The sequence below is a fragment of the Lithobates pipiens genome, unplaced genomic scaffold (genome assembly GCF_037356315.1).
Source record: "Lithobates pipiens isolate NorthernLeopardFrog02 unplaced genomic scaffold, aLitPip1_a1.2 Scaffold_19, whole genome shotgun sequence".
Lineage (NCBI taxonomy): Eukaryota > Metazoa > Chordata > Amphibia > Anura > Ranidae > Lithobates > Lithobates pipiens.
This window is the reverse complement of record NW_027507764.1, coordinates 91,830,125-91,853,485: the sequence shown is the minus strand read 5'-3', so window position 1 is coordinate 91,853,485 and position 23,361 is coordinate 91,830,125. Positions and strand designations below refer to the sequence as shown.

The window sequence follows — 23,361 nt, the reverse complement described above, 5'->3', positions numbered from 1 at the left end:
TTAATTTCGAAATGTGGTGGGTGTTCATTATTTGGAGTGTCCTGCTTGGGGATCTTCAAAATTGAGTATACCATGTCAATGTAACCCTTGTGGCAAATGGCCAATCTCCCTTTTTAACATTGTGTAATGTGTTTTTATATTTTATGATGTGAATAAAATTTGTTTGTTACAATTTTAGATTTAATTTCAAGACAAGTTATTTACCCACTTCCTTTTTCCGCTTAACGTCCCACCTATGAGGGTTCCCGTTTTTTTTTTTTTCTAGAAATTTTGAGATGTTGGCACTTATCGGCTACAGTCTTGATATACATTCAAATCAATGGGCTGAAATCATGCCCAAGTCGAACCAGAGTAGTGCTGGAACCTTTTTCAAAGCAGACCGACTTGTGTTGTACCTGTTATCAGCTCTCATAGGGAATCATTGATTTATACACATCATGAGATGTGCTCCCAAAGTCGGAGCATATGTCACACCAGTGAGAACTGGGCCTTTGTGAAAACATACAATCCCTGTAAAGCAAGCAATTAATACTCAATACTCTGCTATTCTGCTACTCCCACCACTGAACTTCACTGCCGAAAGATCTTCAGTATTCAGCACACTTCTGAGCATCTCTGCTAACTTTGCTGGGATTTCCTTTCACCTTTTTCAAATGGCAACAGAGTTGCATTAAGAGGCTTTTCAGAATTGGCAATGATTATATTGTCTCCGTTTGCTTGCATTAATATCTAACACTTTTTCCTCCCAGATGTACTCGAAGGATACAATGGTACAATATTTGCCTATGGACAGACATCATCCGGAAAGACCCACACCATGGAGGTAAAGAAACAAACATGCAGTTTGCTGTGGTATGTGCTGTGATGATGTGTTATTGTTCTGATAAGAATGTTTTCATTTTCTACTTAGGGAAAATTACATGATCCAGATGGAATGGGAATTATTCCTAGAATAGTGCAAGATATATTTAACTACATTTATTCCATGGATGAAAACCTGGAGTTTCATATAAAGGTAAACCACACATAAGTTAAACTGCCTTAAAATAACACGCAGTGTGAGAGCACAGAAGTGGCAGCTCCCCTTTTTCACCCCCTTTTCTTTTTCTTTTTTTTTTCTTTCTGTCTCATAGAATGTATTGTTTTGATTTTACCTTGTGGTATTATGCACTACTTCAAGTCTTCTACCTTAGATCAAATATCTTCAGAACTAGTCTTTTTTTTTTTTTTTTTGGCCTGCATTAAAGGATACTTTCATTAGCAAGGCCTGTGTTTAAATTAGACATGGGCTGGTGTTAAATTATATAGCCAAAAGTTTGTGGACACCCTTCCAAATTGAGTTCATGTGTTTTCCAGTGAAGGGTAGTGTTGAGGCTATATCATACAGTGCAGAAACATTTTTGACACTTAAGCGCTTCCAAACTTTGTGGTAACAGTTAAGTGAAAGACAGACATCATTTCTGTTCCCATATGAACATACCCATGTGCACAAAGCCAGCTCTGTAAATAGTTTCACAAGTCTGACTTGGAGGAACTCAAGTGGCAGCCTTAGATGGTTCAAATCTCGGCCGGTTCAGCAGGAACCAAGTGAGATTCGAACCGTGTATGGGCAGGCTGAATATGCAAGTTGATCGATCGACTGGATTTACTTGCGATTATCACTAGCAGCTACTATAGCTGCTAGCAATAATAGGCCTTCTCCCGGCGGCATCGGCTTCCTCCAGCCATAGTTGCAGGAAAGAAATTGTACCATCTATGGCCTGCCTTACTTTAAATGCAAATCTTCTTCTTCTTCTTTTTTTTTTTTTTTTTTTTTTTTTTTTTTTTTTTTTTTGTAAGAGTAAAGCCCCATACACACTATCAGTTTTTCTGCTGAGTTTTTCCTTCAGATTTACCAAAACCATATAATATGAGGTCAAACCTTAGGAGTTTCAATGTGTATGCAATCAAGCAGGCCCTTGCACTACATGGTTTTGGTAAGTCTGAAGGAAAAACTCAGCAGAAAAACTGATAGTGTGTATGGGGCTTAAGGGAGGATTATAACCCCTGTCAGATTTGTCTTTGCCTTGTGTGTCCCATTACAAAGATTTCCCTTCACTTCCTGTCATATAGTCAAACGTGAAGTGAGAGGAAGTACCTGCAAATGTAGGGGAATTCTTTGGGGACTTGCTGGTCACTGGAACTAATTAATAGGCCCATTAATTTTCTGGTGATAGCCCAAAGTTTGGGGTTTTATTTTACTTTTAAGGATACTGGTAAATAGAGGGCAAATAGAGATTGAATCTCCTTAATGGGGGCACAGAGAGCAATAAAAACTCAGGCATTCTAATCCCACTCTACTCTATCCAAAACAAAAAAAAAAGTTTGCCCTTTATATTTTTATCTTTCATTTAGCACGTTTGAGATGAGTTTGGGAACCAAGTGTCATCCAGCAGCATTGCCTGAACTCATAACCGCTTCTTTGGCTGAAAGGGCACAAATTTCCTCAGTCATGCCCCAAAATCATATAGAAAGCCTTTCCAAAGAAGTGGAAACCAGTATAGCTGCAATGGGGAAGGACAACTGTGTATAGTTTTAGCTCACATAGGTGTGGTTGTTAGGTGACCACAAACTGTTGGCCTTTAAAGACTAAGTTCACCTTTTAAGAAAAAAATAAATGCACATGTTTTTTCAGCTAAAAAAAAAGGGTATTTATATTTTCACACTGCTGCCGTCAAAGCTTTGCACACGACATCGTACTGCAGGTGCGATATCCAGCTTCGGCAGCCACTTCCTACAGCTCTCTGCCCATACCGATGTATGGGCTTTCAGTTATTAAGCTCCAGAAAGTGTCAATAGATTGAGTGCATTGATCAGCATGCAGGTAGTCCATTGAGATCTACAAGTCAATCTGCTACTGTGGGACAGGGGACTTGTAGTTCGATTCACAGATTTATTTGAATGAATAATACTGTGTGAGTAGAAACCTTGTCTACTGTCATGGGGAGTGGGAATTGGGGTGAAGTCTGGGGTGCTTAAGAACATGTTGCATGATAAAGACTGTGTAACATGTTACTAGTGGTGAACGCATTTAAAAGCGCTACCCTGCCCACTATGCTTCTTGCATCCCAACGCTGCTGCTTGTGATCAGACCTGCTTTGTCCACAACCTACAGCCAAATGGGTGTTATGTTTCTCAGGCCAGACCCTAGTGTTTAACCACTTCCCACCCGGCCAATGCATATTTACGGCCGGGTGGGAGCCGTCTACTCCTGATAGGACGTTCAGGAACGTCCTTCAGGAGTAGCGGGATCGCGCGCCCGCGCAGCGGCGCGATCCCGATGTGCTCGTGTCACCCGGACACAGCACATCTCAGATCGGCAGGAGGGCTCTGTGATTGGCCCTCCTGATCACATGACGGCCGTGTCCAATCACGGCCGTCATGTGATGTAAACAAACAGCCGGTTGCCTAGCAATCGGCTCTCCTCTCCTCACACGGAAGTCACCGCTGAGGAGAGGAGAGCAGAACGCTGCAGCCGGCTGATGATCAGTGAGTATGGGCTGCTTTTTACAGCTTTTTACTCACTGATCATCAGTGTAGTGTAAACACACAACACACCACACAGTACAAACACAGTCCCCACATATGTCCCCAAAACACACATGTCCCCAAAACATACATGTCCCCAAATAATAAAAACACATGTCCCTAATAATAAAACATGTCCCCCACATATGTCCCACTAAAATCACATGTCCCAATGATTATCTGCACACATATGTACGTGATCACCTGCACACATATGTACATGATCATTTGCGTACATATGTCCGTGATCACACAAACCAATTATTATACACTTAACGGAATTTTTTTTACCAAAAACATGTAGCAGAATACATTTTGGCTTAAATTTATGACAAAATTTGATTTTATTGGATTTCTTTTCAAATAGAAAAAAGAAAATATAGTTTTTTTTCCAAATTTCCGCAATTTTTGCGCTTATATCGAAAAAAAAAAAAACGGAGTCGTGAATAAATAACACCAAAATAAAGCTCTATTTGTGCGAACAAAATGATAACAATTTCATTTGGGTACAGTGTAGCATGACCGCGCAATTGTCACTGAAAGCGCTAGAGCGCTGAAAGCTGAAAATTGGGCTGGGAAGGAAGGGGGTGAAAGTGCCCTGTATTGTAGTGGTTAAAGACCCCACCTATTTGACTGTCAGTTGTGAATACACCAGCATCTGTCCCAAAAAGCAGCGGCTCAAGGAATTGCACATAAAGCTGTTACCAAGGTATTAAAGGTAATTTAATTAAATGCAGCTGATTTCTGCCTAACCCAAATGCAGGCTTCTCTACAGAAAATAAAGCTATCCAATAAGAAAAGGGGCAACCTGGTGTTTAATTGCTTAGGCAAAGAATATACAAAAATCAAGTATTGCTCACAAGTGTTTTTTTTTTTTTTGTTTAGGTATCATATTTTGAAATCTATCTAGACAAGATTAGAGATCTATTGGATGGTAAGTTTTTTTATATGCAGATTACTATTCTGAACTCCCATGTGGTGCATGGATATGATGGAGTTGCAACGTGGCGCAGCCACTTGTGGTCTGCATCAGGGGGAACATATGTGATAGGGTGATAACACAAGGGCACATATGGGACCAAGCTGCAAAATATTGTAAATGTTTACACAGTGCCAGAACAGTAATAAAAGATGCAGATTTGAAAATTACTTTTTAAAATACAATAGCAAGTTAAAGCGTATCTTGACTAAAAACAAAATGTTAGTTTCAGCTTACCAGTCCATAGATGTACATTCATTTTTTTCAGTTAGTATTCCTTTGAATAATGCTTTCTTTCTCTGGGTAGCTAAACTAATTTCTCCACTGTATTTATGGAGGCATCCATAGTTGCCACACAGGATAGACATCAAACATTACTGCCCTTGTTTATCTGTTACATGCAGAGAAATGCCACCACCAGTCTAAGGACTTGTAAGCTGCAAAATGTAACATTTGTTACTCTGTTTTGCTACCTGATTTGGTGTATGTATGTGTGTGTATGTATATATATATATATATATATATATATATGTGTGTGTGTGTGTGTGTGTGTGTGTGTGTGTGTGTGTGTGTGTATATATATATATATACACACACACACACACACACAGGTGCAGCTCCTAAAATTAGAATATCTTCAAAAAGTTAATTTATTTCAGTAATTCAGTTCAAAAAGTGACTCATATTTTATGTAGATGCATTACACACAGGATGATATATTTCAGGCATGGAGGCTTAGTTTTGATGATGATGGCCTACAGCTAGTGAAAACCCAAAATTTAGTATCTCAGAAAATTAGAATATTACATGAGACCAATAAAAAAGGATTTTTTAATACAGATATGTTGGCTTACTGAACAGTATGTATAGTATTCACTCAGTACTTGGTTGGGGCTCCTTTTGCATTAATTACTGCAGCAATACCGTGTGGCATGGAGGTGATCAGCCTGTGGCACTGGTGAGGTGTTACTTTTGAAAGATTCTCTATGGGGTTTAGGTCAGGTGAGTTTACTGGCCAATCAAGCACAGTGATAAAACATAGTGGACCAACACCAGCAGATTATGTGGCTCCCCAAATCATCACTGACACTGGAAACTTCACACTTGACCTCATGCAAGTTGCATTCTGTCCACTCTTCCTCCAGATTCTGGGGCCTTGGTTTCTAAATGAAATGCAACATTTTCCACAGTCCGTGATGATTTGGGGAGCCATGTCATCTGGTATTGGTCCACTGTGTTTTATTGAGTCCGATGTCAGCGCAGCCCTCTACCAGAAAATTCTAGTGCACTTCTTACTTTCCTCTGCTGGCCAGCTTTATGGAGATGCTGATTTCATTTTTCAGCAGGACATGTCACATGCCCACACTGCCAAAAGTACATGGTTTAATGATCATGTTATCAATGTGCTTAATTGGCCAGCAAACTCGCTTGACCTAAACCCCAAAGAGAATCTGTGGGTATTTTAAGAGGAAGATGAGACACCAGACCCAACAATGTAAGTGAGCTGTAAGCTGCTATAAAAGGAACCTGGGCTTCCATAATGCCTCAGCAGCGCCACAAGCAAGCTGATCGCCTTCATGCCACGCCGCATTGATGCAGTAATTCATCCAAAAGGAGCCCCAACCAAGTATTAAGTGCATACTATACTGGACATCGACTTGCTTTTCAGTAAGACAACATTTCTGTATTAAAAATCCTTTTTTTTTTCTTTTTCTTTTTTATTGGTCTTGTGTAATCAAATTTTCTGAGATATTGCCTCTTCACCACCTATCGAATGCCCTACTGCATCTTATAGTTCAACTTTTTGCCTTCCTGAGATTTGTTTTTCAGTCACAAGAAAGCTCATTTATTCAATGTTATTGAATATTCATGACTGATGCATTTTTTTTAGTGATTTAATCCCTAGGCCAAAGCATTACACAAAATCCTCCTCAGTGAATTTGTCCTGTTCGCCATTCACAGCTTCAATTAACTTATGCAAAATCTTTCCCATGGAGAAGTTTGATTTGTGAAAACAACCAAAATCACAAGTTACCATGTTAGTAGAATTGAGCAGTGATGGTGAGCCTTGACACCCCAGATGTTTTGGTAATACATTTCCCATGATGCTCATGCACTCTGCAGTGTAGTTGAGCATTGTGGGAAATGTAGTGCCAAAACATCTGGGGTGCCAAGGTTTGCCTTCACTGGAATAGGGAATGGGCCCCAACTCGACACAAAACTGCTGAATGGTAGCTGCCATGGTTAAGCCTGAAACCAAGAATCGTTCAAATGTGGTTTTCCAAGGGCTCCAGGCTTCAAGTAAGCTGGCAAAGCAATGTTCACCGTCCTTTTTCTTTCTACAAAAATGTCTGTTTCTTCAGTGCCTCTGGAGGAAGGGGCCACAGTGACAGACAAATGGTACTTGGACATCTTTTGTGTTGCATGCCATGACTTCTCTGGGGATGGGGAAAAAAAGAAGTTGAGGAAGGCTTGACAACTCTGGCCTTGTGAATACCCCTTTTATGTAACTTACTGGTATTGGGACGAATGAGACGGCAATTTTTATTTTTTTCCACAAAAAGTCTAAATGTGGGCAAATGTTACTATTCCTAGCAATCATCCAGACAATGATTGTCTCATCAGTCTGTTTGTCGGTGCAATTCTAAATTCTGTTAGCGGATCTGAAGCTGAATTTTTTTCCAATCAAGTCTTGAGACTTGCCGCTGAAACTGCTGTGCGCATGCCTGGACTGACATGGTACCTGTGCAGAGACTTCACTGCTAATGTACTCCAATGCGTTCAAATTCTTCCATCTTTTATTGCAGTGTCGAAAACAAATCTGTCTGTTCATGAAGACAAAAACAGAGTTCCATATGTAAAGGTGGGCCTTTTTTTAGTTACTTGCTATGGAAACTGTGCGTATGTGTGAAAAAAGCGAAAATTTATATATGTGTTCTTTAATTTGTATTGTTTTTTTTTTTTTTTGCATTAACGGATTTCCTTTTCCTCTATAGGGTTGTACTGAGAGGTTTGTTTGTAGTCCTGAAGAAGTCATGGATACTATAGATGAAGGAAAATCTAACAGACATGTAGCTGTGACAAGTAAGTTGAACATGACTGACCCCCTTTTAACCTGAAACAGTCCTGGGAGATTCGGAGCTGCTGCTACTGCCTTTTTTTTCTGGGCCCTGCCCCTGTCTGCTGTATTTTCAGGAGAGTTTATTTTCATGCATACTTGGCCTAGGCAGATTCCATGTTATCTATCATATTAGGTACATGTTGAAAGCAAATGCTATTAGTGTTAAAAATGGCATTATAGCACAACCTCTTTATCCACAGGAAAATCGGGGCTATGCCTTACTCTTCTTTATCCTATTAATACTTAATTTTCATTTCATTTATACCTAACAAATCACGGGATAATATTAATGCTGGTAACCTATTGCATCCAGGTTTTACAATAGAGGTGAGATGATTTTTTATCAAAAAGTTAATGTTTGCCTACAATAGACCTCTTACAAGACCTCTCATGCTAGGATTGCTGAACAATCTCCCTAGAAGAGCAGAATTGAAAAGTTAAAGCGGTTCTTCATTCTGATCCCTCCCCCCCTCCGGTGCCACAATTGGCACCTTTCAGGGGGGAGGGGGGTGCAGTTACCTGGATAATCCAGGTAACTGCACACACTTCCGGCCAGACCGCCGCAGACGCTGCTGAAGTGGTATGCAGAGAATATCCAAGAGATGCTACGCTGTGCTCTGTTTTTTGAATGAAATGTTAACTCTGCAGGCTTTGTTTTGGATATTCACTGTAATGTCCTTTGGAGTGCGCACTCATTATTAGGGTTTTTTATGTTCCTAAGATGTGCTGTAACAGAGATGACAATCTCCAGTTGTCAAAACATATTTTTAAGTTCTAATCTTATGTTTTTCTTGCACGTTACTAAACAAAGCTTTGGTCCCCAGCTTGGTGGCTGTAAGGAAAACATACTGTACAATATCCAACTACAATGGAAAATGTTATCCTCTGCTGTAGATGTAATGATATTCTTTCCCCTCTTTTAGATATGAATGAACACAGCTCTAGAAGCCACAGCATTTTTCTAATCAATGTAAAGCAAGAAAACACTCAAACAGAACAGAAACTGAGCGGTAAACTTTACTTGGTTGATTTGGCTGGTAGTGAAAAGGTAAACTGCTTTAGAGGTTTTATTTGTGTGTGTGTGTGTGTGTATATATGTAATGTCTAAAGTTGCTGTTCCCTATATACACTTGGGGACTAAAGCTTGATCATACACTGTTTTTGTTTTTTGTTCACAAGGTGGTGGATGGTGAAGGGGTGTAGTAAGAGAGGTCCCGGGGAATCTCAAAAAGCATAGGATCAGATGCAGTATGTAACAGGTGTTCAAATCTAGATGGATGGGCATAATCCAGGGATGCCAAGTACGGAGGAACTTATGAGAGTCAGCCAAGATGGCTGTCAACCTTTCCTTAATCATGTTCATGCTGTGTTTTAGTACCTCAAAAATAAGGGTAGACATTTTCCAAGTCCTGGCTATAGTTAATTTAGTAGCTGTAAAGAAAGCTGTAAGAAGTGGGCAGCCAATTGGCATTCCAAGCGGAAGGGAGAGTCGATTGGTCTATGAAATGGAGCCTCATGTTTTTTTCTTTAAATTGGAGTGTATGTAGTGTATGTAGTAATGCGTAAACCCTGATCCACAGTCTGCTCACCCTTGGACCTGTCCACCAAATGTGCACTATTATGCCTAAAGCTTGCCAAAATGGTCTGGCATATAGTACAAGCGGTACAGTATTTTGTACACGTTTTACAAAATGAGTAAGTTCTTGGGACATTTAGTGATATTCTGTATCATGACCAGTGATGTAAGTAACTCAGTTAAGATAACTGTGTTAAGCAACTCTGTTTACTTTAGAGGGTAACGAGTAATTAACGGATTACTCTTCCCCTTATGGTAACGCCGTTCCCATTACTTGGGCGCCGTTACTGCAATTACATCCTGTCTGGACCGCCCCGCCTATCCAGAGCGAGAGAATGTAGGAGGTGGGGCGGACACTGAAAAATGAAGTCAGATGACCAGCTTCATTTTGAACATGACTCCAGGTAGACAGGACTAGCGAAGGAAGTGAATGGTGCCGCATCCATCGGCGAGATTGACGCCTCACGAGCACCGTCGCCTGGTATGGATTTAAAGGGGAACCCCTACGCCAAAAAAAACGGTGTGGGGCTCCCCCCCAAAGTGCATAGCAGACCCTTATACAAGCACTCAGACCGGCCAGTCAGGAAAGGGGTGGGGATGAGCGAGCGCCGCCCCCCCCAAACCTGTACCAGGCCACGTGCCCTCAACATGGGGGGGTGCTTTGTGGAAGGGGGGGCCCTGTGTTGGTTGTCGGTGTCTTTAATAAGGGGCCCCCACATTCCGGCCCCCTACCCTATGTGAATGAGTATGGGGTACGATGTACCCCTACCCATTCCCCTGGGGGAAAAAAAGTGTTAAAAAAAAAAAACACAACACAGGTTTTTAAAGTACTTTATTAGACAGCTCCGGGGGTCTTCTTCTGACTTCGGGGGTCTTTTCGCCAGGCTTCTCCGCTATCTTCTGCTCTTTTACCGCTAGCTCTTTTTTACTAGCGGAGGAGCCCAGCTTTCTCCTTTGTCGCTGCCGTCTGGGGATCTTCTTCCGACTTAGGGGGTCGTCTTCCGACTTAGGGGGTCTGGTCCCGCTCTTCGCTTCTTCTGCCGGGCCGCTGCTATCTTCTTACAGCTCTTATACTAGTGTTGGCCCGGTCTTGTCACTGCTGTAGCATCCCCCGGGACTGTGACATCAGGGGCGGGGTCACCATGTGACATCACCGGGTGACCCCGTCCCTTATGCCTATATAAGTCGCCGCACAACGTGTCACTGCCATTGCGGCTGGAGAGAGCGTCTTGTCAACAGAAGGAAGAGAGAGGGCGGCGGCGACAGCAAACAGCGACAAGACCGGGCCAACACTAGTAGAAGAGCTGTAAGAAGATAGCAGAGGCCTGGCAGAAGAAGCGAAGGGCAGAACAAGACCCCCGGAATCAGAAGACGACCCCCGGGCAGTGGCGGTGAGGACGAAGGAGAAAGCCGGGCTCCACCGCTAGTAAAAGTGCAGAAGATAGTGGAGGAGCCTGGCGAGAAGACCCCCCCAGAGCTGTCTAATAAAGTACTTTAAAAACCTGTGTTGTGTTTTTTTTTTATTAACTTTTTTCCTCAGGTGAATGGGTAGGGTACATCGTACCCCATACTCATTCACATAGGGTAGGGGGCTCCCAGATTCTGATAAGCCCCCCGCCCGCAGACCCAGACAACCAACGGCCAGGACTTTGCGATCGGATAAGGGTCTGCTATGGACTTTGGGGGGGCCCCCACAATGTTTTTTGGGTAGGGGTTCTCCTTTAAATCCATACCAGGCGACGGGGCTGTGAGGTTTCAATCTCGCCGATGGTGGTGGCGACATTCACTTCCTTCGCTAGTCCCGTCTATAGAATATAAAAAAATGTCAGTTACACAGTAAAGTAACTAATTTTCCAATGTAGTAACCGAGTTACTAACGCAATTACTTTTTGGGAGAAATAATTTGTAACTTAATTACGTTTTTAAAGTAAGATGACCAACACTGATCATGACCTGCTAGTTTGGATCCAGCGCAGCCCCTACGAGCCGGTTCACACAGGGGCAACACGACTTTTGTAGGCAACTTGGACACGACTTGTCAACACAACTTGGGGTTCCCCCTCTGGGAGCATACCAGGCCCTTAGGTCTGGTATGGATTTTAAGGGGGTACCCCCAAGGTCCATACCAGACCCTTATCCGAGCACGAAGCCTGACCAGTCAGGAAGGGGGTGGGTACTAGCGAGCGCCCCCCCCCCCCCTCCTGGACCGTACCAGGCTGCGTGGCCTCAACATGGGGGGGTTGGTGCTTTGGGGAAGGGGGGCACCCTGCGGCCCCCCCCCCCACCCCAAAGCACCTTGTCCCTATGTTGAGGACAAGGACCTCTTCCCAACAACCCTGGCCGTTGGTTGTCGGGGTCTGCAGGCAGGGGGCTTATCTGAATCCGGGAGCCCCCTTTAATAAGGGGGCCCCCAGATCCCGGCCCCCCACCCTATGTGAATGAGTAAGGGGTACATCGTACCCCTACCCATTCACCTGGGGAAAATGTCAATAAACACAACACAAGTTTTAAAAGTAATTAATCAGCTCCGGGGGTCTCCCTCCGACGTCAGGGGTCTTCTGACGACTTCTCCGCTCTGTTCGGCCTCTTCTCCCGGGCTCCTCCGCTGTCTTCTTGGAGCTCTTTTACTAGCGGAGGAGCCCGGTCTCCTCCGTTCTTCTTTCTTCCCTCTTCTCTCTCCTTGCGATGTTGACACGGCGCTGTCTTTCGCTGTAATGGCTTGTGCAACGTGTACGGCGACTTATACAGTTATAGGGCATGGTCACCGGGTGATGTCACATGGTGACCCCGCCCCTTTATGACGTCGTGCCCCAAGACGTGATATCATAAAGGGGCCGGGTCACAGTGACCTCACCCGGTGACCATGCCCTATACCTATACAAGTCGTCGCGCACGCTAGTGCAGCGGAAGACAGCGCCGTGTCAACATCGGAAGAGGGAAGGAAGGAGGACAGAGGAGACCGGGCTCCTCCGCTAGTAAGAGTTCCTAGAAGACAGCGGAGGAGCGCGGGAGAAGAGGCCGAACAGAGCGGAGAAGTTGACAGAAGACCCCCGACGTCGGAAGAAGACCCCTGGTGCTGATTAATTACTTTTAAAACTTGTGTTTTTTATTGACACTTTTTTCCCCAGGTGAATGGGGAAATGTACCCCTTAATCATTCACAGGGTGTGGGGCCGGGATCTGGGGGCCCCCTTATTAAAGGGGGCTCCCAGATTCCGATAAGCCCCCCGCCCGCAGACCCAAACAACCAACAGCCAGGGTTGTCGGGAAGAGGCCCTTGTCCTCATCAACATGGGGACAAGGTGCTTTGGGGTGGGGGGGGCCGCAGGGCGCCCCCCTTCCCCAAAGCGCCAACCCTCCCGTGTTGAGGGCACGCGGCCTGGTACGGTCCAGGAGGGGGGGGGGGGCGCTCGTCCCCACCCCCTTCCTGACCAGCCAGGCTCCGTGCTTGGATAAGGGTCTGGTATGGACCCTTGGGGGGGACCCCCACGCCGTGTTTTTTTAAATCCCTACCAGACCTAAGGGCCTGGTATGCTCCTGGAGGGAGAACCAATGCCTTTTTTTAATTTGGCGTATAGTTTCCTCTCGAGAGCTGATTATTCTGTGAGTCGCCTTAATATAGACTGAGGTCCGACTTTGAGTCGACTTCCATTGAAATCAATGGGTACCAGTCGCATAGAAGTCGGATAGAAGTAGTACAGGAACCTTTTCTGAAGTCGGAGCGGCTTCAGTAATGTGCATTAAGACGGCTCTCATTCACTTACATTGATTTTTACATGTAGCGCGACTAGGGGCGACCTTATGTCGGATCCTGAGTTGCCCCTGTGTGAACGGACTGTAACTCACTTGATAGTTACCGAAGGTTTCCTCAGAGACAGTAGTAAAGTATAGGAGATAGATGATGCCTGAAGAGTATGAGCGTGATTTGCAGATACTTTAGAATTTAGGCTTTAAGGGAACTTTCATACGAAGTTAAAAAAACAAAATGTCTTAGCGGCAGATGGCCAAAATGCTCACACAATGGAATTTGTATTAAGTTTAATAGTGAAAGGTGCTTTGTGATTGGTTGCTAGGGGTTAACCGGCTATGCTATGTGCTTTGCTGAAGAAAGGTATGCTTTCTGAGATTGAGAACATGCAACAGATAAGTTGGAAGTACTTTAAAACCCTTACTTTTTGTGTTCAATTGTGTGTGAATCCTTATTTCTTAATGTAGCTCCTGTACTTTTTCTTTAACACAAAGCTTTTGCTCTTCATTTCAAACCATATTTCTTTCTAATGTTTTTAGGTTAGCAAAACTGGAGCTGAAGGTGCTGTGCTCGATGAGGCTAAAAACATCAACAAATCTTTGTCGGCACTTGGAAATGTCATCTCTGCCCTGGCTGAAGGCAGTGTAAGTTGTCAGCACACTTAAAGTGGAGGTCCAGTCAAAAATTAAATTTTTCCTATTAATAGTATGTTAAATATCTTTATCTTTGATATTATTCATTTTCTGGCTAGCTGATTGTCTGGCTTGGAGAAGACTTTCCAAGCTAAACAATCGGTTTCTTCCTGTTCACTGACAACGCTATCTCTTTGGTGTTCGTTTATGAAAAGCAGTGAAAAAAATGTCAATGCTTCATTCTCCAGTATTCTCAGAGGAGATCGTTCTCCTCTGTGTGCCAGTTTATGAAGCTTTGTAGATCACGGCTCCAAAAGGAGAAGCGAAATGATCTACAAACAGTGGAGAATGGCCCCTGATACTGGAATCTTGTGAGACTTTTTGAGATTACAGTACCAGAAATTCACTGAAACACTGAGATGCCAGTTTATTAAGCAGTGATAAACTATCACTGCTCAATACACAGACAGCATGGTTACTGCTAATTAAAATAGTGGAGATATATATATTTATTGACAGGAGGTATGGTTACTGTCTTGGTAGGGGGGTGGTCTGATCTAGGAAGAAGAAAGTTAATCATACTACTTCCCCCTCAGTTCCCCCAGGATTCTGTCTGTCTACCCCTATTCTCCACCTCTGAGCTGGTGAATCGGGGAGGGTGAATTCTGACACAGAAACGGGCTGTTTGTGTCCAGCAATGAGGATTTTCAGTGTGCAGAGATCGTCAGGAGACATGTTCTCCCCCTATTATCTGTTTCATAAACCGTTTATGGACTGTGATCAGTGGCGATCCTCTGGATCACAGTTTCCTAAACGGACACCACAATCTGAATTTGCTAAGCTGTCTTTCACTTCCTGAAAAGGTTGTCATCATTCTTAGACAGGCATGCCTAGACCTGCCCACCCCCACCCCTCCTATCCTTCATGATCAAGAGAGAGGACAGGCTTTGGGCATATTTGTTATAAACTATAAGATCGATTACAGTACAACATGCTGCAGATTTTCTACAGTGTAGAACCACGTGTTTGTTTCTGAATGGCACTGTGTGCATACGCTCAGCTACTGTGGAGGGAGCTGGAGAAGAAATATGAAAGAAATAAGGTACAAAGGACACATGTTTGGAAGGATACAGATCTATTTTTATTGCTCATTATATGTGAGTAATAAGTTTAAGGCTCCATTTTCACTAGTGCAACTTGTCATCCGACTTTGTGTACAAGTCACAACCCATTGATTTCAATGACAAACTTTCCTATCAATGCAACTTTGAAAAGGGGCCTGCACTACTTTGATGTGACTTTAATCGAGAGTGTAAAGTTGGATCAAATCTGCACTCAAAGTCGCAGCCTAAATTGCAGTTTGAGTCGCGCTAGTGGAAATGTAGCCTAAGGCTAGAGTGTGACTTTGGAGTCTGAGTGCAGCTTTGATTTAACTTTAAACTCCCTGGATCAATATACACAGTATCTCCCAAAAATTAGTATACCCTCACATTTTTGTAAATATCTTCTTATATCTTTTCATGTGACAACCATGAAGAAATTACACTTTGCTACATTGTAAAGTAGTGAATGTACTGCTTGTAGAACAGTGTAAACTTGCTGTCCCCTAATGTCTAAACCTCTGGCTACAAAAGTGAATACACCTCTAAGTGAAAGTGTCCAAATTGGGCCCAAAGTCTCTATTTTGTGTGGCCACCATTATTTTCCAGCACTGTCTCTTAACCCTCTTGGGCATGGAGTTCACTAGCGCTTCATATGTTGCCACTGGAGTCCTCTTCCACTCCACCATGACGACATCACAGAGCTGGTGGATGTTGGATGTCTTGCTATTCTTCCACCTTCCATTTGAGGATGCCCCACAGAAGTTCAATAGGGTTTGGGTTTAGAGACGTGCTTGGCCAGTCCATCACCTTTACCCTCAGCATCTTTAGCATGGCAGTGGTCGTCTTGGAGGTGTGTTTGGGGTCGTCATGTTGGAATACTGCCCTGCGGGCCACTTTCCGAAGGCAGGGGATCCTGCTCTGCTTCAGTATGTCACAGTACATGTTGGCATTCATGGTTCCCTCAATGAATTGTAGCTTCCTAATGCCGGCAGCACTCATGCAGCCCCAGACCATGACACTCCCACCACCATGCTTCACTGTAGGCAAGACACACTTGTCTTTGCACTCCTCACCTGGTTGCCGCCACACAAGCTTGACACCATCTGAACCAAATAAGTTTATCTTGGTCTCAGACCACAGGACATGGTTCCAGTAATCCATGTTCTTAGTCTGCTTGTCTTCAGCAAACTGTTTGCGGGCTTTCCTGTGCATCATCTTTATAAGGGGCTTCCTTCTGGGATGACAGCCATGCAGACCAATTTGATGCAGTGTGCGGCTTATGGTCTAAGCACTGACAGGCTGACCCCCCCCCTTCCCACACCCCTTCAACCTCTGCAACAATGCTGGCAGCACTCATACATCTATTTCCCAAAGTCAACCTCTGAAATTGACGCTGAGCATGTGCACTCAACTTCTTTGGTCGACCGTGGCGAGGCCTGTTCAGAGTGGAACCTGACCTGTTAAACCACTGTATGGTCTTTGCCAACATGCTGCAGCTCAGTTTGAGGGTCTTGGCAATCTTATAGCCTAGGCCATCTTGATGTAGAGCAACAATTCTTTTTTTCAGATCCTCAGAGTTCTTTGGCATGAAGTGCCATATTGAACTTCCAGTGACTAGTATGAGCGAGTGAGATAACGATAACGCCAAATGTAACAAACTTGCTCCCCATTCACACCTGAGACCTTGTAACACTAACTATTCACATGACACCAAAAAGGGAAAATGCGTAATTGGCCCCAATATGGACATTTTCACTTAGGGGTGTACACACTTTTTTGTTGTCAGCGGTTTAGACATTAATTGCTGTGTGTGCTGTTATTTTGAGGGGACAGAAAATTTACACTGTTTGTTTATACAAGATATATATGTGTGTGTTTACATGGAGTCCTTCGTTAAAGGGAACTTTGCACATGCATAAAATAAAACTAAAATAAAAGTATGTGTATATATAATTCATTCAGGAGGGAGATTTAAAAAGAATATTTTGCCAAGGAATATAAATACATTTAATACATTTCACAACTTGTTTCATTGGCTGAGCATTGTAAATAAGGTCATTTACATCCTCTGCTAAACAATTATATCTGGCCCTGCTTCTAGTAAGAATTCCTAGCCTATTTTTATTTTGTTTGAATGAAACAGCAGTCATAAATTTAAGTTTGAATGTTTCAGCTTGCTTCATATGACATTATGTCCCAATACAGGTCTATATTCCATATCGAGATAGTAAAATGACTAGAATCCTTCAAGACTCCCTAGGAGGCAATTGTCGAACCACTATTGTAATTTGCTGCTCCCCATCCTCCTACAATGAGTCTGAAACGAAGACTACTCTAATGTTTGGTCAAAGGTGAGAAACGCTGTGCATGATGTGCAACTTAACACCCACCACCACCCCCCCACAAAACAAAAATTGCTCTTGCTAATTAATATCTAAGCAGATTGTGATTCTGCAATGTTAATTTAAAAAGTTAAAATCTATTTCATTGGGGTGATTTTGGTAATTTGTTTAATCTGTCTATTTAAAATGTAAGAACTGGCATGCAAGTATTTAAATTGCTCTGTTAACAAGGAGATGGAAGAAACCATGATAGAAGAGTGACATAGACACAAACCTAGAGCCATTTTTATTCCTGCATGCCAAATTGGGTCGCTAAACTGAATTTCTGCACATTTTTTATTTTTTATTTTTTTATTACCTTGGCCTCAATCTGGCTTTTTTTTTTTTTTTTTTTGAGAGAGAGAGAGAGAGCTGTAATATGTTGAGTAAGCATCCTATAGAGCACATTGTATTACCAGCTGAATACGTTCAGGGTTGGTTTCAATTTCTTAAAATGGAACTGAACTCAAAAAGTAAAGAACTGTTAATTGTGCCTAAGCAATACCCAAGAAAGATTTGAACTTTTTTGTATGAAATTCATCCTGAAAGATACCAGTAGCAGTGTGCTTCCTGGTATTTGGATGTGCCTTCAGCCTCCGTAGATGTATGTCTGCAATGTAAGATCTGAGGCACTCTGTCTCAAGAGGTTGGGAATTGGGTTTGATGTCGCTACTGTGTTGCTTACTGTTCTCTTTACTAATGGCTATGAAATGAGAAGGTAAATCCCTGTTTTCACCTACATGACTGCCTCAGAGAAACTTTGTAAAACAAAGAATGGTAAGTCTCTAATGGGGAAAAGATTATCTGCAAGGAGAACACAGGTAAAACTGATGACTAGTCCTTTGCTGCCCTTTGTCTAGTCCTTTTCTTTTTGTTGATCTTCCAGATTTAGGTTTCCCTTTTAGGTCTTCATAGCTCATTTTTAATTGGCTTAAACCTTTATGAATGGGCAGGACATTATCAACTGTTTGCCTTTTGGTATTAAAGGAGTTGTAAACCTTTTTTTTTTTTTTTTTTTTTTTTTAACCATGTAAGGACCGAGCCTCTTTTTGAGATTTACAAGTTAAAAACAGTTGTTTTTGGTAGAAAGTTACATAAAACCCCCCAAACATTCTATATATTTTTTTCTAACACCCTAGAGCAGTGATGGCGAACCTTGGCACTCCAGATGTTTTGGAACTACATTTCCCATGATGCTCATGCACTCTGCATTGTAGTGGAGCATCATGGGAAATGTAGTTCCAAAACATCTAGGGTGCCAAGGTTCGCCATCACTGCCCTAGAGAATAAAATGGCGGTCGTTGCAATACTTTCTGTCACACTGTATTTGCGCAGCGGTCTTAAAAGTGCATTTTTTGGGGAAAAAATCCCCTTTTTAAGTTAAAAAAAGATGACAGTAAAGTTAGCCCAATTTTTTTTTTATATTGTGAAAGATAATGTTACGCTAAGTAAATTAATACCCAACATGTCACGCTTCAAAATTGCGCCCGCTTGTGGAATGGCGACAAACTTTTACCCTTAAAAATCTTCATAGGCGAAGTTTAAAAATTTCTACAGGTTACATGTTTTAAGTGACAGAGGATGTTTAGGGCTAGAATTATTGCTTTCGCTCTACCAAACGCGGCGATACCTTACATATATGGCATATATGGTTTGAACACAGTTTTCATATGTGGGCGCTGCTCACGTATGAGTTTGCTTCTGCACATGAGCTCAGTGGAATGGAAATTTTATTTTTTATTTTATACTGTTCCTTTTTTTTTTTGTCACTTTTATTCCTATTAATGTAAACATCCCTTGTAATAGAAAAAAAAGCATGACAGGACCTCTTAATATCTGGAGTCAAAAATACATCAGATCTCATTTACACTAAAATACATAAAATTAATAATTTATTGCAATTTGGGAAAAAAAAATTCCCTTTTTAAGAGCTAAGGGCGGAAGTGACCTTTTGATGTCGCTTCTGCCCTACAGTGGTATGGAGATGGATGGGGGCCATCTTCCCCTCACTTGTCTCCATGCCAAGCCAAGCCTTTGCAGGGTGGCCCCAATAGACGTCTTCTGGGGTCCCCTCATGGCGCTCGTAGCTCCTTCCTGCATCAGGAAACCCCCTAGGAGAAGCACTCTTTGGGATTACTGTGCAGGTACGCTCCCTAGTCTAGCATTTGCATCCCTAGACACAGATTGCCGGACTCGGGCTGACTTACGATGCATTAAGGTGAAAAGACACAAGGGTATACAACCCCTTCACTGCATAAATGCCATTTACTTACACAGTTACATCTTTGTTCTAGCACTAAGTTGAGAAGAGTAACAGCTTTTTGTTTTACTTTCATTAGAGCGAAGACCATTAAAAATACTGTGTGTGTTAATGTTGAGCTCACAGCTGAGCAGTGGAAGAAAAAATATGAAAAGGAAAAGGAGAAGACAAAGACATTGCGAGCTACAGTGCAGTTCCTGGAAAACGAGCTTGCTCGCTGGCGTAAAGGTGAGGTCAAGCATAGTACTGGATTTATGAGAGGGCTTTAGTGATGAACTTGCATCTCTAAGCTTTAGTACTGTCTAAATGCTTCTAAAGGGAGGGGGTTTTCTAAAGTCTGTATTTAATTGTACATCACGGGACACAGAGCCATAGTAACTACTATGTAGGTTATCGTCCACCTTCAGGTGCTGGACACTGGCACACCCTAAACAGGAAGTTGCCTCCCTATATAACCCCTCTCACTACTGGGAGTATCTCCGTATTTTTGCCAGTGTCTAAGGTGTTGGTCACGAGTGAAGATGTGCTGAGCTCCACTGCAGCAATCCTTGCTGGGGCTAGCTATGCATCCGGATACATTCAAGGTGTCTTTTAGGCCAAAAAGAATGGTACCCGGCCCTCGTGTCCGAAGAAACAAGGTTTTGTCTTTTTAAATGCTTCTCTTTTTAGATTGGATCTGTTGGTTTTACCACAGAAAACCCTGCGGCAGGAAAGAAAAGTGGAATTTTCTAAGAAATTTTGGAATGTTCTTATGAATGTGTCCTTTAAATTAGTAAATGTTGTCATGCCTATGTGTCACCACTGGGGTCTGTATAGAGCACATACCTTCTCATGCTTTGCTCAAAAGATCACGATCACCTCTGCTGTATCCTCCTCTTCATGAGGAAGAGCGTTGGGAGGGGAAAAAACAAAACACCGGCACGCAGCACTGCTCGGCGGCTTCCAGGCTCTCTCCTCGCCATTTTTTCCTCCTCTGAGTGATCCCATAGGATCAGAAGCCCACGCTCACGTGGGAAAAGCTATTTAAACAAAAAAAAAAGATGGATGGGGGGCGAAGGCTATTTCTTCTGTTGGTACATCTGCTTTGTGCATCGGGCTATGGTCAGAAGGGGGGGTTGAAAAACCCCCCAAAAAAAGCTAAAGGAGTCCCCCTCAAGCTCTGTAAAGCCTATTCCATAAATGGCATCCTCACCTGAGAGAGGTTGGCTGGTCAGAGTGAGCATGGGGGCCATGAAATGTTTGCAACTGTTTTTAACACTCCAGCCCCTGTTCATTTTACGAATGGTAGGTTTAAAAAAAATTAAAAAAAAAAAGTTTAGCAACTTTAATCGCATCCCAGTGTGGTCAAGATGCAACAGATTATGTTGGGACCCTCAAACTGAGGAACACGGGGCAGGAGAAAACGAATTCCCTCGTGCCGTGGTGCTGATGACTCCTCTTCTGAGGTGTCAAATGTGGGAGAGTCAGCTTTCACAATCTGTAAGATTGATGGTACAATTTCTTGCTGAATGATCCGCTCCACATTTAGGTACCTTTAACTGAGTGTTTGGTTTCGCTAAGCCTCCTTAAGCTGTGTATGCTTTTTCCTGTCCATTCTTTGTTGGAAAAGTTTTTTGTATATGTAGGATCATCCAGATAAACATTATTTTCCTTTCTAAAAAGTTTTCAAACGTTATCCTATGGTGAAGAAAATTCACTAAGTAGAGTATACCAGCAATTAACATTGCTATATTCTCTGTGAATAAGTTTGACTTGTCCGGCAGACAATTCTCAAATACTTAGGGATCCAATGGATAAAAAGTTGTAATTCCTATAAAAAAAACACAATATTTTTCTCTGGCAGATTGTCTCAGCCTGTGCTGACAGTAATTGGTTAATCGTTGAGAGGCCAGTTTAAACAGGTGTTCAAGGTCCTGCTCGGCAGGCCCAGGAGGCAGCTTTGTGTTTGCAATAGTTGCTATGACAGATTCTATCCTTTAGGCCTTGCACCCATTCGCTAAGCGCCATACAGGAAGCTCCTGGCTAGTCTTCCTTTTTGCAGTGCAACAGTTATCTGGGGATATTTTGGATAGTACAGCCAAATAATTTCTAGTGAAAAAGTACCCCTTGTTTGACTTTTTAAGTAAAGGAGAAAAATTTTTTTTCGTTAAAGCTCCTTCTGTGCCAGGGGCATCAGCCTCCAGGCAGTCATGATGGCTTCCACAATCGGGTTCAAAGGCAATCCTTAGGTTTATCCCCCAGGGTCAAAAGAGGTCTTGGGGCAGGAATCCTACAAGTTACTGAAGCCTCCTTATGAGGAGGTCTCCCCGCTCGCTCAATAGGGGGAATTCTTCTGCAGTTCTCAAGGATCTGGCGGGAAGAGTGTCAAGACGAATGGGGGACTTCCTCAATAGCTCCAAGGTACAGACTGGAGGTTCCTAGAGATCCCGTCTCCTCGTGTTCAGATCAAACGTTCTTAAGGATCCAGAAAAAAATAAGTCTTTCTCTCAAGCATTGAACCATCTTTTTCCAAAAAGTGATCATGGTGGCCCCCATGTAAGAGCAGAGCCTGGCGTTTGGTTAAATCCAAATAGACATTCTGGATCTCAAAAATCTAAATTCAATTCCTGAATATATCCTCTTTTTTTTTTTACATAGTCCATCCAATCCGTTATCTCCATCCTAAAGGGAGGAGAACTTCTGGTGTCAACTGACGTGAAAGATGCATTTCTCCGAATGCCTGTTTCCTCACTCACTAGTAAATGTATACTTTTCAAGCTGGAAAATTAATTTTCAGTGTGTAGCTCTGCTTTCTGTTCCAGCTACTGCACCTTAAGTGTTTACGAAGGTTCTGGCCCTTCTAGCCAGATTAAGGGCCCAAGGTATAACGTTTATGGTTTACCTAGTCGATTTGTTCTTGATGGACCAGTCGGTAGCCCGCTTAGACCAAAGTGTGGTCACCACATTTTATCTACCTGGAATATCTAGGTCGGATTCTCAACCTAGGAGAAATCTTCTTTAAAACTATGAAGAAGGCTAAAATGGGTCTGATCATAAGTACACCCAGAAGAGGGTATTCTTACCCCAGGCAAAGATCAGCGCCATAAAGGATCTGATTTAGGTGGTCAAAGCAAGATCAATTTCTTTTATTCAACTTTGCCTGAGGTTGTTGGGAAAGATGGTGGATTCGTTCGAGTCTGTTCCTTATGCTCAGTTTCATTCGAGACTGCTGCAAAACAGTATCCGATCGGCGTGAAACAAAGGGTTCAAGTTCTACATTCCCAATGTGTCCAAAGCCTACAGCCTCATTACCCTGATTTTGCCGATTTCGTCTGATCTTGGGGGATGCAGGGTCAGGCCTGGTTAGTACCTGGATGAGAGACCACCTGGAGATGCCAGGTGCTGTAGGCTGGGTGCGCATGAGCCTCAGTTTGATTAATATCCAAAAATTTGCAAGGGTAACAACCTATGCCAACCTTTTTTGTTTAGGTTGGAAAACAGTCCTGGAAGAGGCAACTTTCCAAGAGAAGTGGCCTATATTAATCACCAAGGGAAGTTGTGCGGCCCAGAGAAAGGTGAATTATGTCCTATCTTGGGCAGAAAACAATGTACTTTGCCTATCGACAGTCTTCATTCTAGGAATAGTAGGTTGGCAGGTGGATCACTTGAGTCACCAGCAGTTCAAAGGAGAGTGGTTCCTTCACCCTTCTATCTTCCTGTCAAAGACGGGGAATCTCAGATATCGATTTGTTTGCATCCGGGTTCAACAAAAGAAATCCTCAACTTTGTGTCGAACAAAGGATCCGCTAGCATGCGGAACAGATGCCTTGCTATTCTCGTAGAATTGGTTCTCACTGATTTATGCATTCCCTCCTATTCTGCCTGTATCCACGACTTTGCAGGACCAAGCAGGAAGGGAAGTCGTTTATTCTTGTGGTCCCCAGCTGGGCCCAGGTAAGCTTGGTATGCAGAGATTGTAAAGATGGCAGTAGGGGACCCAATGGACCCTACCATCA

At 42.9% G+C, this 23,361-nt stretch overlaps 1 protein-coding gene across 2 annotated transcripts in view; it reads left to right on the top strand.

The window, feature by feature from the left end:
- Window positions 1-23,361, top strand: part of KIF5B (kinesin family member 5B) — a 107,606-nt gene that overhangs the window by 54,300 nt on the left and 29,945 nt on the right. The window contains exons 3-11 of one of the 2 annotated variants that reach the window (XM_077491078.1): window positions 750-823; window positions 911-1,015; window positions 4,453-4,501; window positions 7,354-7,409; window positions 7,543-7,630; window positions 8,591-8,715; window positions 13,530-13,634; window positions 16,931-17,076; window positions 19,446-19,594. In XM_077491078.1, the coding sequence (XP_077347204.1) occupies window positions 750-823; window positions 911-1,015; window positions 4,453-4,501; window positions 7,354-7,409; window positions 7,543-7,630; window positions 8,591-8,715; window positions 13,530-13,634; window positions 16,931-17,076; window positions 19,446-19,594 (897 nt within the window). Of the gene's footprint in view, window positions 1-749; window positions 824-910; window positions 1,016-4,452; window positions 4,502-7,353; window positions 7,410-7,542; window positions 7,631-8,590; window positions 8,716-13,529; window positions 13,635-16,930; window positions 17,077-19,445; window positions 19,600-23,361 lie in introns of both variants that reach the window. The other variant, XM_077491077.1, reaches the window with a different exon arrangement.